General features: G+C 40.6%; 1 protein-coding gene and 1 non-coding gene across 5 annotated transcripts in view; one reads left to right on the top strand and one right to left on the bottom strand.

Moving 5' to 3' along the window:
• dgat1a (diacylglycerol O-acyltransferase 1a) overlaps positions 1–27868 on the top strand; it is a 104234-nt gene that overhangs the window by 21991 nt on the left and 54375 nt on the right. For all 4 annotated transcript variants that reach the window (XM_060942600.1, XM_060942598.1, XM_060942601.1 and 1 more), the window contains exons 3-6: positions 14087–14127; positions 21377–21462; positions 23421–23473; positions 23676–23781. In XM_060942600.1, the coding sequence (XP_060798583.1) occupies positions 14087–14127; positions 21377–21462; positions 23421–23473; positions 23676–23781 (286 nt within the window). The remainder of the gene's footprint in view (positions 1–14086; positions 14128–21376; positions 21463–23420; positions 23474–23675; positions 23782–27868) is intronic.
• On the bottom strand, positions 27156–27228 carry trnat-agu (transfer RNA threonine (anticodon AGU)). Its single transcript has one exon. It is a non-coding gene; the product is annotated as a tRNA-Thr (tRNA).

Raw genomic sequence — 27868 nt, 5'->3', positions numbered from 1 at the left:
TACAGGTAATTCGATAAGGTGCTATCCTTACTACGTGGCCAAACAATGTTAGTCGTTTCTTTTTATCACTGGAGGCTGGTTGGTGCGTTGGTCTAATTCCTTATTTGAGATGTGGTCCATCCAACTGATATTGAGAATTCTTCTAAGGCAACAATTATAAAACGACGAAAGATGCTGCTCTTCCATGATGGTTGTGTTCCAGGTTTCTGCACCGTATACAACCCTGATTCCAAAAAAGTTGGGACAAAGTACAAATTGTAAATAAAAACGGAATACAATGATCTGGAAGTTTCAAAATTCCATATTTTATTCAGAATAGAACATGGATGACATATCAAACGTTTAAACTGAGAAAATGTAGCTATCATTTTAAAGAGAAAAATTAGGTGATTTTAAATTTCATGACAACAACACATCTCAAAAACGTTGGGACAAGGCCATGTGTGAGACATCCCCTTTTCTCTTTACAACAGTCTGTAAACATCTGGGGACTGAGGAGACAAGTTGCTCAAGTTTAGGGATAGGAATGTTAACCCATTCTTGACTAATGTAGGATTCTAGTTGCTCAACTGTCTTGGGTCTTTTTTGTCGTATCTTCCATTTTATGATGCGCCAAATGTTTTGTATGGGTGAAAGATCTGGACTGCAGGCTGGCCAGTTCAGTACCCGGACCCTTCTTCTACGCAGCCATGATGCTGTAATTGATGCAGTATGTGGTTTGGCATTGTCATGTTGGAAAATGCAAGGTCTTCCCTGAAAGAGACATCGTCTGGATGGGAGCATATGTTGCTCTAGAACCTGGATATACCTTTCAGCATTGATGGTGTCTTTCCAGATGTGCAAGCTGCCTATGCCACACGCACTAATGCAACCCTATACCATCAGAGATGCAGGCTTCTGAACTGAGCACTGATAACAACTTGGGTCATCTTTCTCCTCTTTAGTCCGAATGATACAGCGTCCCTGATTTCCATAAAGAACTTCAAATTTTGATTCGTCTGACCACAGAACAGTTTTCCACTTTGCCACAGTCCATTTTAAATGAGCCTTGGCCCAGAGAAAACGTCTGTGCTTCTGGATCATGTTTAGATACGGCTTCTTCTTTGAACTATAGAGTTTTAGCTGGCAACGGCGGATGGCACGGTGAATTGTGTTCACAGATAATGTTCTCTAGAAATATTCCTGAGCCCATTTTGTGATTTCCAATACAGAAGCATGCCTGTATGTGATGCAGTGCCGTCTAAGGGCCCGAAGATCACGGGCACCCAGTATGGTTTTCCGGCCTTGACCCTTACGCACAGAGATTCTTCCAGATTCTCTGAATCTTTTGATGATATTATGCACTGTAGATGATGATATGTTCAAACTCTTTGCAATTTTACACTGTCGAACTCCTTTCTGATATTGCTCCACTATTTGTCGGCGCAGAATTAGGGGGATTGGTGATCCTCTTCCCATCTTTACTTCTGAGAGCTGCTGCCACTCCAAGATGCTCTTTTTATACCCAGTCATGTTCATGACCTATTGCCAATTGACCTAATGAGTTGCAATTTGGTCCTCCAGCTGTTCCTTTTTTGTACCTTTAACTTTTCCAGCCTCTTATTGCCCCGTCCCAACTTTTTTGAGATGTGTTGCTGACATGAAATTTCAAATGAGCCAATATTTGGCATGAAATTTCAAAATGTCTCACTTTCGACATTTGATATGTTGTCTATGTTCTATTGTGAATACAATATCAGTTTTTGAGATTTGTAAATTATTGCATTACGTTTTTATTTACAATTTGTACTTTGTCCCAACTTTTTTGGAACCGGGGTTGTAATTGTGATGTTGCAAACTGTAATCTAGTTTCATCTTCCTTGAGGAGGGCAATATCATCAGCATAGTCAAGATCATAGTCTTTCTGTTGATACCTGGAGCTTGTTCATCTTTCAGTTATGATATTCAAATCATTCTTATCCAGAGCCTCCCTTAATACCCAATCAATGATCATTCCAAATAGCAGAGGGGACCATATACAGCCTGGCCTTAGTCCAGTTGTTACAGGAAACCAGAAAGTCATTGCTCCGTCAACCTTGACGCAACATTCTGATCCCATTTACGTCCATCCATCCATCCATCCATCCATCCATCCATCCATCCATCCATCCATCCATCCATCACCTGTAGCCGCTTATCCTGTCCTACAGGGTCGCAGGTGAGCTGGAGCCTATCCCAGATGACTATGGGTGAGAGGCAGGGTACACCCTGGACAAGTCGCCAGGTCATCACAGGGCTGACACATAGAGACAAACAACCATTCACACTCACATTCACACCTACGGTCAATTTAGAGTCACCAGTTAGCCTAACTTGCATGTCTTTGGACCGTGGGGGAAACTGGAGCACCCGGAGGAAACCCACGCAGACACGGGGAGAACATGCAAACTCCACACAGAAAGGCCCTCGCCGGCCATTGAGCTCGAACCCAGGACCTTCTTGCTGTGAGGCAACAGTGCATTTCTGCTTGCATGGTGCTTAGCTTGGACATTTATGCCAGTTTTTTACATAACACACAATTTTTTTGCTTGGAATGCAGCCTGATGACAGCTTTGTACATCTGGTCTTCAGTATGCACCTTCTTCAAGTTATTACTCTCAGTAATATGGGTCAGCAATGCTAATGTTGAGTTGGCACAACTCTGCTTTGCATGGCCAGGGTGAGAACATGAACTCCGTTGTGAAAGGAATGACTTGAACGAAGCTAATGTGACTTAGCATTGTTCCGGCATCTGCTTGCCACACTCATCTGAGTGAAACAGACAACTTTCTTACCCTCAGTCTTTCTCACTATTAAACTCACTTCTCACACTCCAGGAGTTGTCTTTATTCCAGCCGTACATCAGCCGTGTGCTTGTTTCTCTCACACATGGTCTTATGATGGAAATTAAACTCAGCTTCATATGCAGTGAAGCAGCTAATTTCCAACTGTTGGATAGTTAAATACATGGATGCATGAAAAGCAAAACTTGAAGTGATGTCCAGCTGATCACTGGTGTAACCAGAGGCAATTCTAGAGTCTGTTGTGGCCCCAAGCAAAAATTTCCAGGGGGCCCTTCTGACCAGTGTTCATCCCCAGTTGCCTGCCTTGCCTGTTCACAAGCTGCGCGTCTGGGTGTAACTTACTTCCCAGTATAAAATCCTTAATCAATGTCAAATTATGCTGAAACAAGATCTGGAGTTCTGTTATATAATAAAAAATAGCCTCAGTGAGGTTGTCGCTCATACCGGCCACTGTTGTTGGGTGTGAGTTTGAAATCCGATCAATCCTGTAGGAGGAGTAGTGATTTTCGTGAAACTGCATATGACCCCTGTGTAGCTGCATCCATGGCAGGTGGCACACCTGGTGAACAATTTTTGTTGGACTATGTCTTTCGAGTCTTCTGGGTGAGTTTCAGTGAAAACGCCCCAGCAGTTTATGAAGAGTAGCATTTAATGTGACAAGTCACCCAAAAATTTCAGAGGCCCATAAAATCGTAAATATGACAGGTGGTGCCACCGGTTTGACAACTTTTATTTACACCCACCTGGGGAACATTGTATGTGAGTTTGATCGAAATCCGATGAATCCGGTAGGAGGAGTAGCAATTTTCGTGAAATTGCACGTGACCCCTGTGTAGCCTTATCCATGTCAGGTGGCGCCACCTGGTGAACAATTCTTGTTGGAATATGTCTTTAGAGTCTTCTGGGTGAGTTTCAGTGAAAACATCCGAGCAGTTTACGAACAGTAGTGTTTGGTGTGACGAGTCACCCAAAAATTTCAAATGCCCATAAAATGTTAAATATGACAGGTGGTGCCACCGTCCAGACAATTTTTATACATACCAACCTGGGGAACATTCCCTGTGAGTTTGATCAAAATCTACTCACTCCTGTAGGAGGAGTAGCAATTTTCGTGAAACTGCAAATGACCCCTGTGTAGCCGCATCCATGGCAGGTGGCACCACCTGTTGAACAACTCTTGTTGGAATATATCTTTAGAGTCTTCTTGGTGAGGTTCAGTGAAAATGTCCCAGCAATTTACGAACAGTAGTGTTTAGTGTTTGGTGTGACGAGTCACCCAAAATTTTTAAACGCCCATAAAAGGTTAAATATGAAAGCTGGCACCACTGTCTTGACAACTTTTATACATAACCTGGGGAACATTCCATATGAGTTTGATCAAAATCTAATCACTCCTGTAGGAGCAGTAGTGATTTTCGTGAAACTACAAATGGCCCCTGTGTAGCCGCATCCATGGTAGGTGGCACCACCTGGTGAACAACTCTTGTTGGAATATGTCTTTAAAGTCTTTTGGGTGAGTTTCACTGAAAATGTCCCAGCAGTTTACGAACAGTAGTATTTGGTACTTGGTGTGACGAGTCACCCAAAATTTTCAAACGCACACAAAACGTTAAATATGAAAGATGGCACCAGCGTCTTGACAAATTTTATACATAACAACCTGGGGAACATTCCATATGAGTTTGATCAAAATCTAATCACTCCTGTAGGAGGAGTAGTGATTTTTGTGAAATTGCACGTAATCCCTGTGTAGCCTCATCCATGGCAGGTGGCGCCACCTGGTGAACAACTCTTGTTGGAATATGTCTTTAGAGTCTTCTGAGTGAGTTTCAGTGAAAACGTCCCAGCAGTTTACAAAAAGTAGCATTTAATGTGACGAGTCATCCAAAAATTTAAGACATCCATATAATTGGAAATATAACAGGTGGCGCCACCTTCTTGACAACTTTTATGCACACCCACCTAGGGTTGGGCGGTATTACGGTAAGAAGGTATCCCGAGGTATCCAAAAGTACCAACGGTATCGGTCTCATTACCGTCATTTTAAAAAAATATATAATATCTAAATAAATATGGAGTACATGAGGTCATAATATAAAATAATAAATTGAAGATCATCCCGAATAACTGTGTGATCGTATTTTCACTAATTCTATCAATTTCCTAAAGAAGTTCTCATCGCGTGCAGGGTTGTTTATGTCGTTACCATGGCAACCCTGTGTGACATTTGGAGTCTGACAGAAAGCTTCGCAAGAGACTGAGACCGGGGGTGTCATGGCTCAGATGGTTAAGGCACTATACCATAAATCCGGGGACCCGGGTTTGATTCCGACCCGAGGTTATTTCCTGATCCTGTCTCTCTCTCCCCCGCTCATTTCCTGTCTCTCTATACTGTCCTATCTAAAAAAAAAAAAAAAGAGATAACAAGTTAGTGGCAAAAAAAAATACAACATCGGCAGTGTGGCAGTATTTTGGTTTCAAACCAAATGAAAAATCTAATATGTCCCCTAAGGCACACCATAGCCTGGGGTACTCCACTTCCACGAGATCTCTCCAATGAGTTGTGTTTTGAATAGGTTACATGAGTAACAACAAGGTAAAATAATATAACGTATGACATTTGGGATGTGGGTAATAAACGTTTGAAATGTCATCTACTGAAGAAACGGAAGAAAACATCGTAGCGTAAACTGTTCGGTTTCTGGTGGGAATTAGCAATGCGCTTGCTATCTTTGTTGGGTGTGTTAAACCGTATGGATTTAAGTGGAATAATTGTAAGGAGTTATGTGATCAAGACAACGTTTTAAGCAAGGTAAGGCCATTTGATTATTAATTTCCCCGCCATGGCATGACGTGGGCCCATATGATTTTGCCTTGTGCAGCTATCACGCATTTGAATTAGGTTCGCCTCATTTGCGCTGAAGAATATGGTTTATCGCGCAGTCTAAACGGACTTGGGTGTTGGTTGATTCTTTTTCTTTTTTTTATTTCCCATGCTTGAAAGGGTATGATCCTGCTCATCGTGTACTTTTTTTTGATGGAGCAGGTGAAATAGTGCTGCAAATGCGTTTCAACGCAGACATGTGTAAACGACAGTTGAATGCTATTTTCAAGATGAAGGAAGAGTTGCGTGATGCTTTGAAATATCTCTTAATCCATTCATCAATGCACAAAATTCGCTTTGCTGCTTAATCCATACCACAATGCACACAATTCGCTATGCTGCTTTTAAATAGTACATTTGAGGCATAGGCGCACGTTACACAGTAGGCCGAAACAAAATATTATTTTTTTTCTCGGTAATACCGTATACCCCGGGAAAACACAGAGACAGTTTAAAGGTATCAAAATTTGGATACCGCCCAACCCTACACCCACCTGGGGAACATTGTATGTGAGTTTGATCAAAATCCGGTCAATCCTGTAGGAAGAGTAGCGATTTTTGTAAATTATGGACCGACGGACGACACGTGATCGCATAAACTCATCCTGCCTGGCCTATGGCTGGATGAGCTAAAACCAGATATTAAATAAAATATAAAACCTACTAATATATGCCAAGAGTTTTGAGCGTTAACCTACACTGGTACTGGATAGTTTTACCGAAGCAACAATTTTTTATTATTTTAAGAAGTCCAAGCCGCTTTCTAAATAAAGTGGACGCTTTATTTATTGAACATTGTGAAACTATTGCTGTGTCCATAGCTTCCAGGATCTTTCACCTCCTTGAGACTGGGGACTCATTGGCTCATGATCCATTTGGTGTCCTGGGACTTCATGATTTACACACTAGTACTATGCACCCAGTGTCCTCGCTTATCCTTTTCACCTTTTGCCCTATTCTCTCACCCAGTGACCTCTGACACGGTGTAAACAGAGTTGGAATCTTGTTGGCACACACTCGCATGGAACAACCGGCTCGGGTACAGCTTTCGGAGCATGCTGTCTGTGCCGCCTATGCTGTGCCAACTGTGGGGTCTGTGTCAGTTTGTTCAGCGGTGATTACAGATAGGCTATATAAACAAAAACGTGGTGTTTTTGAATGATGTCATCAGTCCCTTAACGATGTGGAATCCCTTACTGATCTCAAAGTAAAAGGTAAACCCAAACTTTTGACACTAATTCTTGGAAGTATCACATGTCCTGTCTAAAAATAAACACCCATTTCTCTTGAAGGTCAAAGGGAAGCATGAGAGAGAGAGAGAGAGAGAGCAAATTGCAGTTTCTCAGCCAATATTAAACCAGTCTTTGAAGGCGAGAACATAACGAGATTCCTCTCCGGGATTTAATTTTCCTCATTATAGACCCTCAAAACGTCCCACAATGCTTTGAGTCTGGTAATGAGTGATTATGGCTATTAAGTGTGAAGCTGCTGGATGAGGGAGATTCAGAGGAGGAAAATTCAGCTTGTGTGTAAAAAATGATGATGCTGAGTGTTGGATTAGGGCCCGGTCCCACAACACTGATAACTATACCTATACCATAACTACAACTATGATGCCTGAGTTTAGTTCCAGTCTGGAGCAGTCACACCACAACTATAATCCCGACTATAATATCACTTGGTCCTGACACTCAGGGAAATGAATGCATGCAACTTAGGAATAGTCATGGAAGTTTTTTCCAAGTAGTAGCACATTATTCTGGATCATACTGTACAGCTTGGGCTTCAAATCAAGCCATGAACACACTCCGGTGGTTGATATAATACAGATAGATCACGGACTACGGAAATATAATAAAAAAGGATACAAAATACGGAGTGATTACGGATTTTAATACGGACGCATCACGGACGCTAATAATTTATGGATTCGTCACGGACGTTTCAGTATATTACAGATTGGTTACTGAGTTCATACGGATGATGCATCACAGATAAAAAAAATTAAGAAGTCTAAAACAATTAAATGTTTGGACTGCCGAAGTTCATAATTAAAATACCTTACCTGCATTTCTATGTTTACTTTATTAATTGACTATTGATATTTCACGGAAAATCACATATCCGTACTTTGTATTATATTTTTTATTTTCCATGAATCCGTATTCCCATGACTTCATGATGCAACAAGGATGTACAAAGATCTCATCTCATCTCATTATCTCTAGCCGCTTTATCCTTCTACAGGGTCGCAGGCAAGCTGGAGCCTATCCCAGCTGACTACGGGCGAAAGGCAGGGTACACCCTGGACAAGTCGCCAGGTCATCGCAGGGCTGACACATAGACACAGACAACCATTCACACTCACATTCACACCTACGGTCAATTTAGAGTCACCGGTTGACCTAACCTGCATGTCTTTGGACTGTGGGGGAAACCGGAGCACCCGGAGGAAACCCACGCGGACACGGGGAGAACATGCAAACTCCACACAGAAAGGCCCTCGCCGGCCCCGGGGCTCGAACCCAGGACCTTCTTGCTGTGAGGCGACAGCGCTAACCACTACACCACCGTGCCGCCGGATGTACAAAGATGTACAGGAAAAATAGCACATGCTCAAACAACGTCACATGGAAATAATTAGCTGATTGGTTAGATGTTTTATCGGATCAGGTCCAGGCCTGGAAAAATCACTCCAGAAGCAATCTCACCGATACGGATAAACCCAGGCCTGGGCTATAGGGATCGTTATTGGTCTGGTGTGAGCACCAACCACATAAACTGCAGGGGACCGATTTATTTATAATTGTCAGTATTGTGGGACCGGGCCTTTAATCTACTCAAAAAACACATTGATCACATGCATGTGTGTTTTTTTTTTTTCTTCCCCACCTTCTTGTCCATGGAGGTGACATCAATCTGCTGCTATCCTAAAAATCAATATATATATCGGCTTATTTTTTGTAAATTTGTCTGATTTGGGGGGGCGTCGTGGCTCAGGTGGATGGGGTGCCATGCCATGGGTCTGGGGACCCGGGTTCGATTCTGGCCCGAGGTCATTTCCCGATCCCTCCCCGTCTCTCTCTCCTGCTCGTTTCCTGTCTCTACACTGTCCTATCTAATAATAAAGGTGAAAAAAGCCCAAAAAAAATCTTTAAAAAAAAAATTTGTCTGATTTGGAGAGATATCAGTTGTCAAGGCAGAATAGAATTCAGCTTTTCAGTCATTGACCCCCATCAGTAAATACAGAAAAACATTCTATAAAATCCTGCACTTGCTTTAAGAAAAATTTCATGAGTAAAAATCTATATAACGATATCAGTATTTATCCCACAGCGCTGTTGAATTCTCAAATCTGATTGGTTAGAAGGTGTGGATTAGTTTTTTCTAACAGCGGCTCTGATAGTTGTTCCATTTGTATATGTAATATTTATTATATGGCACGAGCTACTTCCAGTAAAATCGTGTGCTCTGATTGGTTCCTTGGTGAGCAGTATTTTCCCGTAATGCCTGTGGGTGATTCCGGACTTTCTTTCCATGGTGCTGGCTTTCAATGTTGCAAAAAAACAAACAAAAACAAAGTGACAAAAAAAGTTGAATTAGAAATCAAAACGGAATCAAAAATGTCCGAAACACAAAAGACAAACAAGAGTCACCAAGTTATTCAAGAAATGAGCAACAAAGAGCATTCAGAAACCCGCTAACCGCGAACAGAAATTCAGTTTTGAACCCGCTAGCTGTTTATTCTGAGTCAAATATGTTACAAATATAACGTGACTGAAAGCAGCGTGATGACTCATTATATATAATGACCATCTATTTTAATCTTAGAAATAAAAAATCCTTATACAGTGCCTTGCAAAAGTATTCATCCCCCTTGGTGTTTGTCCTGTTTTGTCGCATTACAAGCTGGAATTAAAATGGATTTTTGGAGGTTTAGCACCATTTGATTTACACAACTTTAAAGGTACACATTGTTTTTTATTGTGACACAAACAATAATTATGATGAAAAAACAGAAATCTGGAGTGTGCATAGGTATTCACCTCCCAAAGTCAGTACTTTGTAGAGCCACCTTTTGCTGCAGTTACAGCTGCAAATCTCTTGGGGTATGTTTCTATTAGCTTAGCACATCTAGCCACTGGGATTTTTGCCCATTCCTCAAGGCAAAACTGCTCCAACTCCTTCAAGTTAGATGGGTTGCTTTGGTGTACAGCAATCTTCAAGTTATGCCACAGATTCTCAATTGGATTGAGGTCTGGGCTTTGATTCGGCCATTCCAAGATATTTAAATGTTTCCCTTTAAACCACTACAGTGTAGCTTTAGCAGTATGCTTAGGATTATTGTCCTGCTGGAATATGAACCTTCATCCCAGTCTCAAACCTCTGGCTGACTCAAACAGGTTTTCCTCCAGCATTGCCCTGATTAAGTGTCATCCATCTTTCCTTCAGTCCTGACCAGCTTTCCTGTCCCTGCAGATGAAAAACATCCCCACAGCATGATGCTCCCACCACCATGCTTCACTGTAAGAATGGTGTTCTCAGGGTGTTGGGTTTGCGCCACACATAGCATTTCCCATGATGGCTAAAAAGTTAAAATTTTATCTCATTTGACCAGAGAATCTTCTTCCATGTGTTTGGAGAGTCTGCTGCATGCTGTTGGGCAAAATCCAAACCTGTTTTCTTCAGAAATGGCTTTTTTCTGGCCAAGCTTCCATCAAGCCCCACTCTTTGGGGTAGACAGATTAAAGTGGTCCTATGGTCAGATACTCCCATCTCCACTGTGGATCTTTGCAGCTCCTTCAGTGTTATCTTTGGTGTCTTTGTTGCATCTCTGATTAATCCCCTCCTTGCTCGGTCTGTGAATTTTGGTGGGCGGCCTTCTCTTGTCAGGTTTGTAGTGGTGACATATTCTTTCCATTTTGCTATAATGGATTTAATGGTGCTCTGTGGGATATTCAAAGTTTGGGATATTTTTTTATAACCCAACGCTGATCTATACTTCTCCATAACTTTGTCTCTGACTGTGGCAGCGGGGGCATGGTCAAGCGCCGGTCTGTGACAGGAGGGTGGAGTCAGGGAAGGTAAGTGGCAGAATCACTACACCTGATGTCAATTAACCTGTGTTTGTGTGTGTCTTCCCAGTGACCGCGCCCTACTTAACGAGGGAGAGCGAAAGCAGAGGAGCTCATCCCCGAACCAGACGCCGGTTGTGTGTGTGTGTGTCTGCTTAGTTTGCGAGTTGTTCACTGAAAAGTGTGGCAATAAAACCCCTGTTGCCTAACCTCATCTCTGTCCTGCCGTCCCCTGTGCTCCACCCACCCATACAAACTGTTACACTGACCTGTTTGGAGGCTCCTTGGTTTTCATGTTGCTTGCTTAGTAGTGTAGCAGAGTCAGGCTCCTTCCAGAACAGGTTGATTTATATCGACATCATGTGACACTTTGATTGCACACAGGTGGATCTTAATCAAATAATTATGTACCTTATGAAGTGAATTGGTTGGATCAGCTCTTATTTAGGGGTTTCATATGAAAGGGGGTGAATACGTATGCACACGCCAGCTTTCTGTTTTTTCATCTTAATTATTGTTTGTGTCAGAATAAAACAACAGTGTGCACCTTTAAAGTGGTAGGCGTGTTGTGTAAATCAAATGGTGCTAACCCTCCAAAAATCCATTTTAATTCCAGCTTGTAATGCGACAAAACAGGACAAACACCAAGGGAGATGAATACTTTTGCAAGGCACTGTAATACACTCCTTATTAACCTCGCTTGCTCGGTCTTTACGGGAAAATATCAGACCAAGATCTTTTTTGTACGGACTAACAAATACAGTGGTGCCTGAAAGTCTGTGAACCCTTTAGAATTTTCTATATTTCTGCATAAATATGACCTAAAACATCATCAGATTTTCACACAAGTCCTAAAAGTAGATAAAGAGAACCCAGTTAAACAAATGAGACAAAAATATTATACTTGGTCATTTATGTATTGAGGAAAATGATCCAGTATTACATATCTGTGAGTGGCAAAAGTATGTGAACCTCTAGGATTAGCAGTTAATTTGAAGGTGAAATTAGAGTCAGGTGTTTTCAATCAATGGGATGACAATCAGGTGTGAGTGGGCACCCTGTTTTATTTAAAGAACAGGGATCTATCAAAGTCTGATCTTCACAACACATGTTTGTGGAAGTGTATCATGGCACGAACAAAGGAGATTTCTGAGGACCTCAGAAAAAGCGTTGTTGATGCTCATCAGGCTGGAAAAGGTTACAAAACCATCTCTAAAGAGTTTGGACTCCACCAATCATCAGTCAGACAGATTGTGTACAAATGGAGGAAATTCAAGACCATTGTTACCCTCCCCAGGAGTGGTCGACCAACAAAGATCACTCCAAGAGCAAGGCATGTAATAGTCGGCGAGGTCACAAAGGACCCCAGGGTAACTTCTAAGCAACTGAAGGCCTCTTTCACATTGGCTAATGTTAATGTTCATGAGTCCACCATCAGGAGAACACTGAACAACAATGGTGTGCATGGCAGGTTTGCAAGGAGAAAGCCACTGCTCTCCAAAAAGAGCATTGCTGCTCATCTCCAGTTTGCTAAAGATCACGTGGACAAGCCAGAAAGCTATTGGAAAAATGTTTTGTGGACGGATGAGACCAAAATAGAACTTTTTGGTTTAAATGAGAAGTGTTATGTTTGGAGAAAGGAAAACACTGCATTCCAGCATAAGAACCTTATCCCATCTGTGAAACATGGTGGTGGTAGTATCATGGTTTGGGCCTGTTTTGCTGCATCTGGGCCAGGACGGCTTGCCATCGTTGATGGAACAATGAATTCTGAATTATACCAGCGAATTCTAAAGGAAAATATCAGGACACCTGTCCATGACCTGAATCTCAAGAGAAGGTGGGTCATGCAGCAAGACAACGACCCTAAGCACACAAGTCATTCTACTAAAGAATGGTTAAAGAAGAATAAAGTGAATGTTTTGGAATGGCCAAGTCAAAGTCCTGACCTTAATCCAATGGAAATGTTGTGGAAGGACCTGAAGCGAGCAGTTCATGTGAGGAAACCCACCAACATCCCAGAGTTGAAGCTGTTCTGTACGGAGAAATGGGCTAAAATTCCTCCAAGCCGGTGTGCAGGACTGATCAACAGTTACTGGAAACGTTTAGTTGCAGTTATTGCTGCACAAGGGGATCACACCAGATACACTTGCCATGATATACTTCCACAAACATGTGTTGTGAAGATCAGACTTTGATAGATCCCTGTTCTTTAAATAAAACAGGGTGCCCACTCACACCTGATTGTCATCCCATTGATTGAAAACACCTGACTCTAATTTCACCTTCAAATTAACTGCTAATCCTAGAGGTTCACATACTTTTGCCACTCACAGATATGTAATATTGGATCATTTTCCTCAATACATAAATGACCAAGTATAATATTTTTGTCTCATTTGTTTAACTGGGTTCTCTTTATCTACTTTTAGGACTTGTGTGAAAATCTGATGATGTTTTAGGTCATATTTATGCAGAAATATAGAAAATTCTAAAGGGTTCACAAACTTTCAAGCACCACTGTAAGTGAGTTACTGTCATTTGTTCATGGTTGCCATGATAGTATCTGTCTAAAGAGCTCTGAAGTGAAGCAACAGCGGCAGCAGCACCAAAACAGGTCAGTGGGTCCAAATGCCATTATTTGAGAGAGTGTGTGTGTGTGTGTGAGTGAATGACTTGTTGCTAAGTAACCATGCTGCATTTTTGCTTTCCTGTGGTAGTGTTGAGGGTGTTAAGTAGGTGTAGACAGCAATCCTGGCCATTACAGAGCGAGCAGGTTACTTACTGTTCACGAATATAATATACATGCATGCAAATTCTTTAATCTGGAAAGGAAACGTGAGTAGAGTGCAAATGTGCCGCTTGTAGAGCGGCTCATTGTGGCAAAGTTCTGCCACTGGAAGGCGTCCATTTGAGCCTGTTGTAATGCGGTTAGGCTGCAGTTTTGCAGCATGCTGTCTCAAACCAGCCACAGTTTTATTTTATCATATCTATGATGGCAAAAAATCCCCTCCATTGAGCCAACATTACTAGTCACAAAGCACAGTGTAACATGAAGTTTTATTTTCTGAGCGTTCACTTGTGTACACCCTTCTTTATCGACAAATAAAGGAAGTGACAAATAATCCAGTATGGTATCTCATAGCTGAAGACTTTGATCCCTGTGATTGCAGTTGTTATTTTTTTTTATAACCCTACAGAGTATCTGGCAAATGGTAATTATAATTGCGATACAAAAATCTTCCAATGATTAACTATACCATTGTCCAAACAAACAAACTGACATGTCTTTCTTTGTTTTGAAGGTTTTGTCCAATGCACGCCTCTTCCTGGAGAACCTCATAAAGTAAGTGCATGGTACTTGGTCCCTTTGAGTATTTTGTTCAGGGATCCCAGACGTCCGCTATTTAGCAGAATTCCGCTATTTTTCTAGCCAAAGTGGTGGTGTTTTTTTTTTTTTTAAATCTCTTGTATATCCGTTAAAAATATGTTTAAATAAAATGACCAGCAGAATACGTTCTGATTTGGTTTGCTTGTTTAGCGAGGTTTTTGTCAGCTTCGTTTGTTCTCGTTGACATTCGGGAACACTCGGAAGTTAAATTGATATCAATACCGCGAGACTGTACGCGATAGAACGAGAAAACAATATGGCTGCGCCCATTTGCTAGAAAATGTGTTTTAACTCCGTTCGTGCTTTTGTTTCTAATGCGTTGAACTTAATTCAATATGCAGGGCTGTGAAATTTCCGCGGATTCTGTCGCGAAAAATATCTCATCTCATTATCTCTAGCCGCTTTATCCTTCTACAGGGTCGCAGGCAAGCTGGAGCCTATCCCAGCTGACTACGGGCGAAAGGCGGGGTACACCCTGGACAAGTCGCCAGGTCATCACAGGGCTGACACATAGACACAGACAACCATTCACACTCACATTCACACCTACGGTCAATTTAGAGTCACCAGTTAACCTAACCTGCATGTCTTTGGACTGTGGGGGAAACCGGAGCACCCGGAGGAAACCCACGCGGACACGGGGAGAACATGCAAACTCCACACAGAAAGGCCCTCGCCGGCCACGGGGCTCGAACCCAGGACCTTCTTGCTGTGAGGCGACAGTGCTAACCACTACACCACCATGCCGCCGCGAAAAATATCATCTTCACAAAACGTCTATTTTTGCATTAAAAATCAGTCTAGTCGGTTTTAATCATAGGTTTTAATCGCCTTGCACGAGACCGGCGGCTCAGCCGGACTCGCGGAGTTTTATGCCAGCTGAGCGTGGAACACGTCTTGACTGCGACTCAGGAGCAGTGTTGCCAGATTGGGCGGTTTCAAATGCATTTTGGTGGGTTTTGAACATATTTTGGTCTCCAAGATCAGACATAGTTAAGATGCCATCAAAAAGGAAAGCTAAGGAGGTGTTTGAGAGAGATGCAAAGAGGGCTAGAAAAGAACACAGACAGACTGAAGGAAAAGATGAAAAAGAACAAGTTTGCAAAACTGAAAGAGATGGTGTTAAAGAAAAGAAAATTAAAAGACTTTCATTAGATGCTGTTTGACAGACTATGAAGATTTTGTAAATAGCTTTAATAGAGGAATGCAAATACTATAGAACTAATAACTAATAGCCGTACTGAAAGATGAATTGAAAGAAATAGCTGGGAGTGATGCAAAGAGGAATAGAAGGAGCCAGAAGTAAAAGAAAAGATGTAAATAATAGAAACATTATTTTTTTTTTAAACTTTTGTTCTGTAGACAAGAGACATTGTGACAGATTCTTGGAAAAAGCCAGGATATAATACGAGAATTAAGTGTAATTTGGAAGACAACAGGTATCTCTCACTTAAATATTGAGCATGATTTTTCACAAAGTCATTTTGAAAGGCCCATCAAAGTTCTCTTTTATTAACATTTCTTTAAATTGTTATTTACACATTTTTTTTTACTTTTATTTTGATTAAGAGATAAAATACATAGGCACTTATTAGATATTTCAAGGTATTTTACATGGATCTTTCATTTTAAAAGAGAAAACTGTTGATAGGTATTTTATATGGCAAAATGAAGACCAAGACTAGTCAAATATTTACTTATTGAGATCAATTTTTTACTTGCAGGAAATGCTCAGAATACACCATATAACACCTAAAATGGCTTGGGGTCCGGCTTATGCTGGGGGGCTGTGCCCCCCAGACCCCCCCTTTTCCTCGGATTTCTTATTTACAATTTCACAGCCCTGAATATGTTGTGGGAAAAAAGATATCGTCCATAAAAGAGATAGCGGAACAGTGTCCGGGTTAGAAGTATATTCTTCAAAGCTACATTTTCATCTAATTTTTATAAATAACAATTTTTTTTTTTTGCCACTTATGTCATTGATTACAAAATACGGTATCAAATAGATACACATTATTGTTAAATTCTGTTGCTTTTCTATGTTAAATCTATGTAAAAAATGTGTTCTATAGCATCTTTAAATGTTAAAATCTCAGCAGCTTCAGGGGGCTTGCAGCGCCCTTGACCCCTGCTGATAGTTTCTTACATTCCTCTATTTTTTTCAATTACTGCTGGGATCCCTGTTTGTTTACCGAAGTGATCTTTCACAGTACTGACAATAAGTCAACTTCATGCATTACACTGGAAATGAAACTCAGAAGATAAGAAATCCTGACTCAAATCCTAACAAGTTGCAAGGTTATTGCATTTAAGTTATTCCATGAAATCGAGTCGTACATGAGCTAAAAGCTTATTTTTTTGCAAATTTGATGAATAAAGAATTTACACAAAATGTCTGACAAAATCATTTCCACTTCGAATGTAAATAAACCGGCGAAATGACAGGAGCAATTTGCGAAAAATGCTATAATAATAATTCTTGAAAAGTAAAAAAATATACGTTCTTCCCATCAAATACTTTTTATTCCATTTTTTAAAAATAATTTTTGGGATTTTGTTTTCAGGTGGAGTTTTTATTTTGTCCTCGGTTGGTTCAGCAACAGGCTCTGCCATTTTGTTTTTGTCTCCTCATGGTATATGAGCTCATATTGATTGATTGCTTTATTCCGAACAGTAAAGAAAAAAAATGCAATAATCAAAACATCGTCATGGGCGGCACGGTGGTGTAGTGGTTAGCGCTGTCGCCTCACAGCAAGAAGGTCCGGGTTCGAGCCCCGTGGCTGGCGAGGGCCTTTCTGTGTGGAGTTTGCATTTTCTCCCCGTGTCCGCGTGGGTTTCCTCCGGGTGCTCCGGTTTCCCCCACAGTCCAAAGACATGCAGGTTAGGTTAACTGGTGACTCTAAATTGACCGTAGGTGTGAATGTGAGTGTGAATGGTTGTCTGTGTCTGTGTGTCAGCCCTGTGATGACCTGGCGACTTGTCCAGGGTGTACCCCGCCTTTCGCCCGTAGTCAGCTGGGATAGGCTCCAGCTTGCCTGCGACCCTGTAGAAGGATAAAACGGCTAGAGATAATGAGATGATATATATATATATATATACACAATACTCATTATGATATAAATATATATCCATACGTACCCATACACGCATATATACACTTATATTATCAATAGAATGTTATTGTAATTCCTCCTCCCTATACCTCATAAATATCCTTGTAGTAGAGTAGCCAATCAGAGCGTACGATTGCTCATATCCAGTGAATGTGGATAGAATAATAACCGTTATAGGCTACAGCAGTAGAACATCATCATATCAAACCCCCTGTCGTCTTCTGCTGTTGGAGCTCAATCCAAGTTTCAACATATTCTGTGTTTTGAGATGTTTTTCTGTTTGCCATGGTTATAAAGAGTCATTATTTGAGTTACTGTAGCCTTCCTGTCAGCTTGAAACGGTCTAGCTATTTTCCTCTGACCTCTCTCATTCTCACGACCAAGGCGTGATGAAAATCACTGGATTTTTTTTTTCTTTTTCACAATTTAGAAACGACTGTGCATAAAAATCCCAAGAGATCAGCAGTTTCAAAATTATTCGAACCAGACTATTTGGAATCAACAGCATGATTTTATTCATCTCACTGCTGCTGCTGCTGTTCGTAGCTGATTGGATAATTGCTTGAATGACCAAGTGTTCCTAATAAAGTGGACGGTTTCTGTTTATACAAATGGATGACAAATTAAAGGAAAAAACAACCTTGTAGTTTTGCTTTAAGGACATTTGTGTACCTGTATTTGTGCAAGCGTCGTTCAGTTCCATATTCCCCTGCAAATCCATTCTTCTGATTGATCACCTTTATCCTGTGACGAAATATTTCTATCCCGATGGGCGGGGTCTCATCAAAGATGACCCCGCCCACATCTACAGGGAATAAAATTAAGTAATAAATTAACCAAGTGCATAAAAAAGATGAGTATATGATGTGTATAAAACAGATAAAGATGAAAATATGAAGATAAGAAGTGTATTCACTGGATATGAGCAATTGCGCGCTCTGATTGGCTACTCTACGACAAGGATATCAGCTCATATACCATGAGTAGAGAAAAACAAAATGGCGGAGCATGTTCATGAACCAACCGAGGATGAAATAAAAACTCTACTCGAAAAAAGCCCCCCTAAAAAATACAAAAAAAAAGCAACAAAATATGGAATAAAAATATTTGATGGTAAGAACGTATCTTTTTTTTTATATTTCAAGAATTATTATCACATTTTTCATTAATTGCTCCTGTCATTTTGCCGGTTTGTTTACATTCTAAGCAGAAATGATTGTGTCAGACGTTTTGTCCAAAGTTTTTATTTGTCAAATTTGAAAAAATAAAAATAAAAATGTTCTGTTTCTCAAAATCCAGTGAATGTGGATAGAATAAAACAGTTATTCCACTCAATCTCGTCGTACATGGCTTATAGCCAACTCGGTGCTACGCGCCTTGTCGGCTATCAGCTCATGTATGATTTGATTTCGTGGAATAACTGTTAATTATTCAAAATATTCATATCTGCTTTCATATTTGGACTTAAACTGGAAGGATTGAGGAATAATACCTCTCCTATTCGCTTCATGTTGATGAACTTGGTCTTCGGTGAGCAGGGTTGCCAGGTTCTGCATAAAATATCAACATAATGCAAATACTGAATCAAATCAGAAATGCAAACCACCATGAAACTGATTTCCATGAAAGAACTGAAAACTATCTATCTTTTAATATGCCTAAACATTGAAAGCTATAGTGCTGTGCAAAAGTCTTAGGCCCCTTATTTTTTTCATACAAGCTTTGTTATAGATTTCTGTTTTATGACTTCTACATTGAGTCAAAACGTTACAAAAATATTTTAGAGTTCCAAACGTTTGTTTTACAGCACAAAATTAAATATTACAGAAAAAAAAATGTGTGTATCTGAGCAGCATGTTCCATAAGAGACCACTTTTCAGATGAACAAAGAAAACATCATGAAGGTTGCTTGGTTTTGGTGCAAAATGAAGAAGCGAGTGTGACAAAGTGTCCAGAAGAACTGTGGCTGGTTCTGTAAGATGCTCAGTAAAACCTACAGCTCATTTCCTTATAAAATACCTGAGACTACTATTATTTTTAAAAGCAAAGGGTTGTCTCATGCCAAATATTGATTTTGGCATGTTTACTGTTTATAGTATTTTTTTTTTAATGTTGAAACATTTCATTTCACTATTTCTGAAGCCATTTTTGATCTCCAGCATTTCTTTACATGTGCCTAATACCAGTGCTTAATTTGTGAAGTGGGAGGTCCCGGGCCGGAACACAGGAGGTGGGTGGGTCCAGCGACTCAAAAAAAAAAAAGGCGGGGGGCGGTTTACTGTAACTTTACGCTAGGGATGTCCCGATCCGATCACGTGATCGGAAATCGGGCCCGATCACATGGTTTCAGACTCGATCGGAATCGGGCATTGCCTCCCAATCAGGGATCGGATATATATCTATATAATATATTCTCATTTTTAACACATCAATAGCTATGCGTTGGCACAGAGTGAGACCAGACCTCTTGTCTCAACACAGCAACATCAACGCGTGCGGCATGACATCACTTTGTAGCGGAGACGCTATCGGTTATTGGCTGCCTGTTGCCGGCAAAGTTGAACACGGAAGCAGTTCGAAGCGGAAAGCAAAGCATGAGATCTTTTTTTTTTCGTTGGATGACAAAAGAAACGGGCTCAGACCTGAAAGGGTAGAAATGCTTGTTTTCATCAAGAAAAACGTTCATTTCCTTAATTGAAATTACTGTACACCACTGTGAGATGCGTTCTTAAAAGCAAATTACCGGCACTGTGGCACTTTATTTTTTTTATTTGTTTACATTCCTGCCAGGTATTTTAAGGTTATTTTTTTTATTTGTTATTTATTGTTCAAACTGCCTCACGTAAGTGCTCTGTTTGCTAACGGAGTTGTTGGATGTTAAAATAAGGTGTTAAATAAAAAATGAGGAACATCCTGGATTTGTTTCTTACCTCGTCTTTATTTTTTATGGATTATAAGAAGTATCAGATCGGGACTCGGTATCGGCAGATACTCAAAATCAAATGATCGGTATCGGATCGGAGGGCAAAAAAACCTGATCGGGACATCCCTACTTTACGCACACACGCCTATTGCATGACATGTATTGCAACAGCACCAGTTATCAAATCCTGGACAACAATGGACAACGCTCAGAATGTTCTCCAAACAGGCACTCAAGTTCACGCTCGCTCTCCACACATACGTTAAGGCAGGGGTCGGGAACCTTTTTGGCTGAGAGAGCCATGAAAGCCGCATATTTTCAAATACATTTTCGTGAGAACCATATATAAAAAGTGACGCTGAATACAACTAAAATGCATTTTTACGTATGAGTCTGGTACACTTGCAGCAGGTGCTGGTGCAGTGTCACTGTGTCCAACGTCGTCCATTTTAGGTCGTTTAGGATCCGGCTGTCCTGGGACTTTGAAAAATTTTAGTAAGCTTTCTTGTTTTTTTGCCATTTTTTCCACAGCGCAAGCTAACGGCTACAAAAAACCCGGTGTTCTATTGAGCGGAAGTATACACCCCATGTCCCCCTTCCCCTTTCACATAGATTTTGTGGATGTCATAGGAGAGAAATCAACAACAGATATCAAAATCAAAACCGAACACTAAACAAATTTTTATTTACTTATTTATTTAATTTATTGTTTGATTTTTTTTTTCCCTTTGTGATGGTCACGGAGGTGATCTGATCCATTTAAATAGCTGCCGGAACACCGAATGAAATGAAAATAGCTGCCGGATCCGACGACGGAGGTTCCGGATCTTGTTCCGTCATGTTCCGGCTCAAATTAAGCCCTGCCTAATACTTTTGCACAGAACTGTAGTTGAACAAGTCTTTTTGTTTGGATTTTTGAGTTGAAGTTCAGGAGGGAATTATTTCTGAAACATGGCAACCCCACAAGCTTTTAGTCGTCCTGTGTGTTCCCAGTCTCGATGTATACCAAGTCTAAAGCTTTCTGTAAAGCCTTAATAAAAAAAATAATAATAATTAAAAAAGAGTACTTTGTTCGTATCTTTGTTAGGACAAATTGTCTCTTCAGTTGAGAACAGACTGCTTCATTGTCTTGATCATGATGTTTATTCTCTAATCATGTGTACAGATATGGGATACTGGTGGACCCCATCCAGGTGGTCTCTCTCTTCTTAAAGAACCCATACAGCTGGCCTGCTGCATGCCTTATCATTGGTAATTTACAGTTTTTAGTTCACAATTTCGCATGCTACAGTTTACACACCTTCTTTATGCACAAAATCTGTCCATATTATACTTTTCTGTTATTATATAGTTCACATTTCTTCTCATTTAATGCACATGTCTGTTACAAAAAAGCCATAATTTTATTCCCTCTTTGGCACAAAACCGTTTCATTAATTTGCACTAGCAGCACTGGTGCAAATTGTTACTCTCACTCAGGAGCTTTCTACTTTTATTATTATTATTACCCTAACATTTTTAGGACGCTATTTCTCCCTCAGTTTTCCACCAATCATCATCAAATTTCACATGAAGAATACCTCTGGGCTGAATTACATTGCTATGACTTTTGGTGCTGATCTGGATCACTGAACCAGAATGATCCATGAAAAATGTGATTTTTTTCAATCACTTATTTCTCCCTCAGTTTTCAGCCAATCATCACCAAATTTCACATGCAGAATCCCTCTGGGCTGAATCAAGTTGTTTTTACAGGCATTTACAGTGGTGCTTGAAAGTTTGTGAACCCTTTAGAATTTTCTATATTTCTGCATAAATATGACCTAAAACATCATCAGATTTTCACACAAGTCTTAAAAGTAGATAAAGAGAACCCAGTTAAACAAATGAGACAAAAATATTATACTTGGTCATTTATTTATTAAGGAAAATAATCCAATATTACATATCTGTGAGTGGCAAAAGTATGTGAACCTCTAGGATTAGCAGTTAATTTGAAGGTGAAATTAAAGTCTATCAAAGTCTGATCTTCACAACACATGTTTGTGGAAGTGTATCATGGCACGAACAAAGGAGATTTCTGAGGACCTCAGAAAAAGTGTTGTTGGTACTCATCCGGCTGGAAAAGGTTACAAAACTCTAAAGAGTTTGGACTCCACCAATCCACAGTCAGACAGATTGTGTACAAATGGAGGAAATTCAAGACCATTGTTACCCTCCCCAGGAGTGGTCGACCTACAAAGATCACTCCAAGAGCAAGGCGTGCAATAGTCGGCGAGGTCACAAAGGACCCCAGGGTAACTTCTAAGCAACTGAAGGCCTCTCTCACATTGGCTAATGTTAATGTTCATGAGTCCACCATCAGGAGAACACTGAACAACAATGGTGTGCATGGCAGGGTTGCAAGGAGAAAGCCACTGCTCTCCAAAAAGCACATTGCTGCTCATCTGCAGTTTGCTAAAGATCACGTGGACAAGCCAGAAGGCTATTGGAAAAATGTTTTGTGGACAGATGAGACCAAAATAGAACTTTTTGGTTTAAATGAGAAGCGTTATGTTTGGAGAAAGGAAAAGACTGCATTCCAGCATAAGAACCTTATCCTATTTGTGAAACATGGTGGTGGTAGTATCATGGTTTGGGCCTGTTTTGCTGCATCTGGGCCAGGACGGCTTGCCATCATTGATGGAACAATGAATTCTGAATTATACCAGCGAATTCTGAAGGAAAATGTCAGGACATCTGTTCATGAACTGAATCTCAAGAGAAGATTGCTGCACAAGGGGGTCACACCAGATACTTAACACAAAGGTTCACATACTTTTGCCACTCACAGATATGTAATATTGGATCATTTTCCTCAATAAATAAATTACCAAGTCTAATATTTTTGTCTCATTTGTTTAACTGGGTTCTCTTTATCTACTTTTAGGACTTGTGTGAAAATCTGATGATGTTTTAGGTCATATTTATGCAGAAATATAGAAAATTCTAAAGGGTTCATGAATTTTCAAGCACCACTATATATTTGGCTTGTTTCCTTAATCAGGCACTGTCCAGATTTCACTCATATATTCTTATTTAGACAATCAAACTGATCATGAGCTGCAGGTTCCTAATTAAAGCTCATGATTTTAAGTGTTTCCACACTCGAGGTTTCCTGCTGTTGTATTGATGTTGCGAGAGTCTGAATTGTGGATTTGTTCTTTCAGTTTCGAACGTGTTCATCATGGCAGCTCTGTACACGGAAAGACAGCTGGCGATGGTGAGAGTCACACTGCAGTCATCTGTAAATCTGCATCAATCTGCTAACAGCATTCAGAACTAAAGTCAGTGATAATTATCCGGTTTGAATAACCGTATGTTATTCAAACTGGATTATATATATATATATATATATATATATATATATATATATATATATATATATATATATATATATAAATTTTTTTGCTGCTTTCTTTCAGGGCAGAATCTCAGAGAGCACTGGGACTTTCCTTTACTGCATCAATCTTATTGCTGTTTTGTGCTTTCCTTCAGTCACCGTCCTCACACTGACCTCCATCACCCCAGGTAATGGTTCCATTGTATGAGTTCACAAGGCTTCTGGACGTTTCCTCAACTGTCGAGTGTCATAAAGTGTGTCATGATGAGAACTGCCTGCTTTTCACTGTCCTCATTAACAGCACTCGTTTTATTCCCACAGCATTTTGGGTTGTGATGAAAAGTTACACCAAATCTGATTCATTTGTCCAAATGGAATGCAGATTGGTGTCCTCAAGTATATATATGTATGTATGTATGTATGTATGTATGTATGTGTGTGTGTGTGTGTGTGGACCATCTTATCCTAATTTTCAGAGCTGTAGCAAATAATCTGTGTTCAAATCACCTTAATTTCTTTTCTTTTTTTCTTTCTTTCTTTTCATATATAATATACTACCGTTCAAAAGTTTGGGGTCACCCAGACAATTTTGTGTTTTCCATGAAAAGTCACACTTTTATTTACCACCATAAGTTGTAAAATGAATAGAAAATATAGTCAAGACATTTTTCTGGCAATTTTGAGCATTTAATCGACCCCACAAATGTGATGCTCCAGAAACTTAGGCCAAGTTTACATTAGACCGTATCTGTCTCGTTTTCTTCGCGGATGCACTGTCCGTTTACATTAAAATGCCTGGAAACGCCGGGAAACGGGAATCCGCCAGGGTCCACGTATTCAATCCAGATCGTGTCAGCTCCGGTGCTGTGTAAACATTGAGAATACGCGGATACGCTGTGCTGAGCTCTAGCTGGCGTCGTCATTGGACAACGTCACTGTGACATCCACCTTCCTGATTCGCTGGCGTTGGTCATGTGACGCGACTGCTGAAAAACGGCGCTGACTTCCGCCTTGTATCACCTTTCATTAAAGAGTATAAAAGTATGAAAATACTGCAAATACTGATGCAAATCCTGCCCATTGTGTAGTTATGATTGTCTTTAGGCTTGCCATCCTTCCACTTGCAAGTGGTAAGTGATATGCGCTGGGATCACACACACAGCGGCTCAGTCCCGAATCACTGCTTGTGCACTTCACTCGCGCGCTCTGTGAGCTGCGCAGGGCCGGAGTGCGCACCCTCCAGAGGGCACTCGCTGTTCAGGGCGGAGTGATTTGGAGCGCAGGATGCCTGCGGAGCCGAGCGTATCCGTGTATTGGCGTTGCTGTGTGCACGCGAATCATGTATTGGCGTTGATGTGTGCACGCTAATCGTTTTAAAAACGTTAATCTGATGATCCGCTGATACGGTCTAATGTAAAGCCCACCTCAATCTGCTCAAAGGAAGGTCAGTTTTATAGCTTCTCTAAAGAGCTAAACTGTTTTCAGCTGTGCTAACATGATTGTACAAGGGTTTTCTAATCCTCCATTAGCCTTCTGAGGCAATGAGCAAACACATTGTACCATTAGAACACTGGAGTGAGAGTTGCTGGAAATGGGCCTCTATACACCTATGGAGATATTGCACCAAAAACCACACATTTGCAGCTAGAATAGTCATTTACCACATTAGCAATGTATAGCGTGGATTTCTGATTAGTTTAAAGTGATCTTCATTGAAAAGAACAGTGTTTTTCTTTCAAAAATAAGGACATTTCAAAGTGACCCCAAACTTTTGAACGGTAGTGTGTGTGTTTATATATATATATATATATATATATATATATATATATATATATATATATATATATATATATCAGGGCTTTACATTAGCACCCACCCACCTGCCTAATGCGGGTAAAATTCGGCTTTGGCGGGTAATGACTTTAGTCCCACTAGCCACTTTGGCGGGTGGTTTATTCTGTGGTATGACAATATATTTTAATTGTAGTTTTCTCTGAAGGCATCTGATGTAATAAACGCATTGCAATGTAATATTACACACCTACAACTCCCATGAGCACCTGCATAAACATTCTGACAACGTTAGAATTGTTTAGAACATTCGTTAACGTCTCAGATAAAGTCAGTGATGCGGTAACCTGCAGTTAATGAACGAAGCAACAAAGTTGCTGACGACTGACAAGCGCACTATGTGGCGGCATATAGCTGGAGTTTCAAACCCTGCTGCTCAGGAAAAAAGGGGCAGAGATGATCAGGGCCGGAGGCAGCATTTTAAAATCACTGAGGTCCTTGACGCACAAAGCGCGCGCCGGTATAAAAATTTTCGACATATTTAAATGATAGGGGTGAATTACACATCACACAAGAGCTCTATTCCTGAAATTACTTTTAATGGTGTTTGAACTGAATATCATCAGTTTTGAAAAAAAATCATGTATGTGGCAAGAGTAAGAATAATTTAAGCTTGTTTAATGGTTTGATCTGGCCCAAGCAATGGGGACAAAAGATACCCTAACCATGTAGCCTATGGAACTAAGATACATTAACAATCTGGCATCCGTTACACCGACACACAAAAAAAAATTCTGGGGGAAAAAAATCAGTATACACCACCATGTTTTAGGCAAAGCTATCCAAGGCAAACATAAGTTTAAACTTTCCACTCTATTGCTTTGGCTTATCGAATGATTTATTTTTAAAATCCCAAACAAGGTAGGCTACAACTGCGCTGCTTCGAAAATGTAAATTTAACAGCTTGATGAAAGTGCACTGAGGGTTACCATAGAAACCCCGTGTCTCCTGCACTGCGTTCCTCCCCCGAGTCGCGCGCTCATTCGTTTTTGTGTTCTTGGTCTCAGAGCCGAGGGCACGAAACAGACACAGAAGACAGAATCAACGTTTAACATAATTAACAATGCACTTTTTACGGAGATGTTTTAATGTTCTTTATTTTTTTTATCCAGTTGAATATTTAGCATACAAATGTATTTTCAGCTCTTAAAAATGACCGAGGTCTGGACTGTGGGGGCCTCAGAGCTGGCTGCGGCCATGGAGATGAACAAGACACTAATAGGAAGATAAAACAGTTCAATGAATGACAAATGGAAGTTCGGGCGAGATCGGCTAGTTCATAGCAAAACCGAAAATACCATGTACTGCGAAGACTGTAGAAAGTCTGGCAAAGACAGGCACCAGTAATTTTAAACTCGAAACTATAAAGGACCACGAAAAGTCAAATGCACACATCGGTACTATAACATCAAAACCGGCGAAGATGGCTGGTTCACTACAGGACAGCATTGCTTTCAAGTCCCTGGCTGTCATGAAGTTGGCTGGGCTGGAAAGGATGGAGCTGCTGTTTAGAAACGTTCACGCGATTGTAAAGAAGTTGCTCTCGCCCCAGCTATCAACTTATGGCCTGCTGAAAGCCTCAGGTCACGAAGACCATTTTTCATGGACCATTCAGACTCATCTGATGATTAGATTAGATTAGATAAAACTTTATTGATCCCTTTGGGCGGGTTCCCTCAGGAAATTAAGAAAATGCAAGCAGTTGTTGTTTTGGAGAATGTGGGCATCGATCCCACTACCTCTTACATACTAAGCAAGCGCTCTACCACTTGAGCTAATTCCCCTGAATGCAATGAGGACATTTAATGTCTCTCTCTACACATGTTTACACACACACTATTAATAGATAATACACAATGTGCAGGCGGCACGGTGGTGTAGTGGTTAGCGCTGTCGCCTCACAGCAAGAAGGTCCGGGTTCGAGCCCCGTGGCCGGCGAGGGCCTTTCTGTGCGGAGTTTGCATGTTCTCCCCGTGTCCGCATGGGTTTCCTCCGGGTGCTCCGGTTTCCCCCACAGTCCAAAGACATGCAGGTTAGGTTAACTGGTGACTCTAAATTGACCGTAGGTGTGAATGTGAGTGTGAATGGTTGTCTGTGTCTATGTGTCAGCCCTGTGATGACCTGGCGACTTGTCCAGGGTGTACCCCGCCTTTCGCCCGTAGTCAGCTGGGATAGGCTCCAGCTTGCCTGCGACCCTGTAGAACAGGATAAAGCGGCTACAGATAATGAGATGAGATGAGACATAATGTGCATAATAATACTTGATAATACACATAATACTTGCATATCAAAACATCAAATGTTTTTCAATGATAAATGTTTTGAATTGGACTTTTAATATTAGAATCAGTTCCGTTGTACTGAATGTTATTTTTCATATTATACGATATTTCATATTGTAAGAGGCTTGAATTTGAGTTCAAT

This window comes from Neoarius graeffei, chromosome 16 (genome assembly GCF_027579695.1).
Source record: "Neoarius graeffei isolate fNeoGra1 chromosome 16, fNeoGra1.pri, whole genome shotgun sequence".
Taxonomy (NCBI): Eukaryota; Metazoa; Chordata; class Actinopteri; order Siluriformes; family Ariidae; genus Neoarius; species Neoarius graeffei.
Note: the sequence above shows the minus strand (reverse complement) of the source record. Positions and strands in the feature narration are given on the sequence as shown.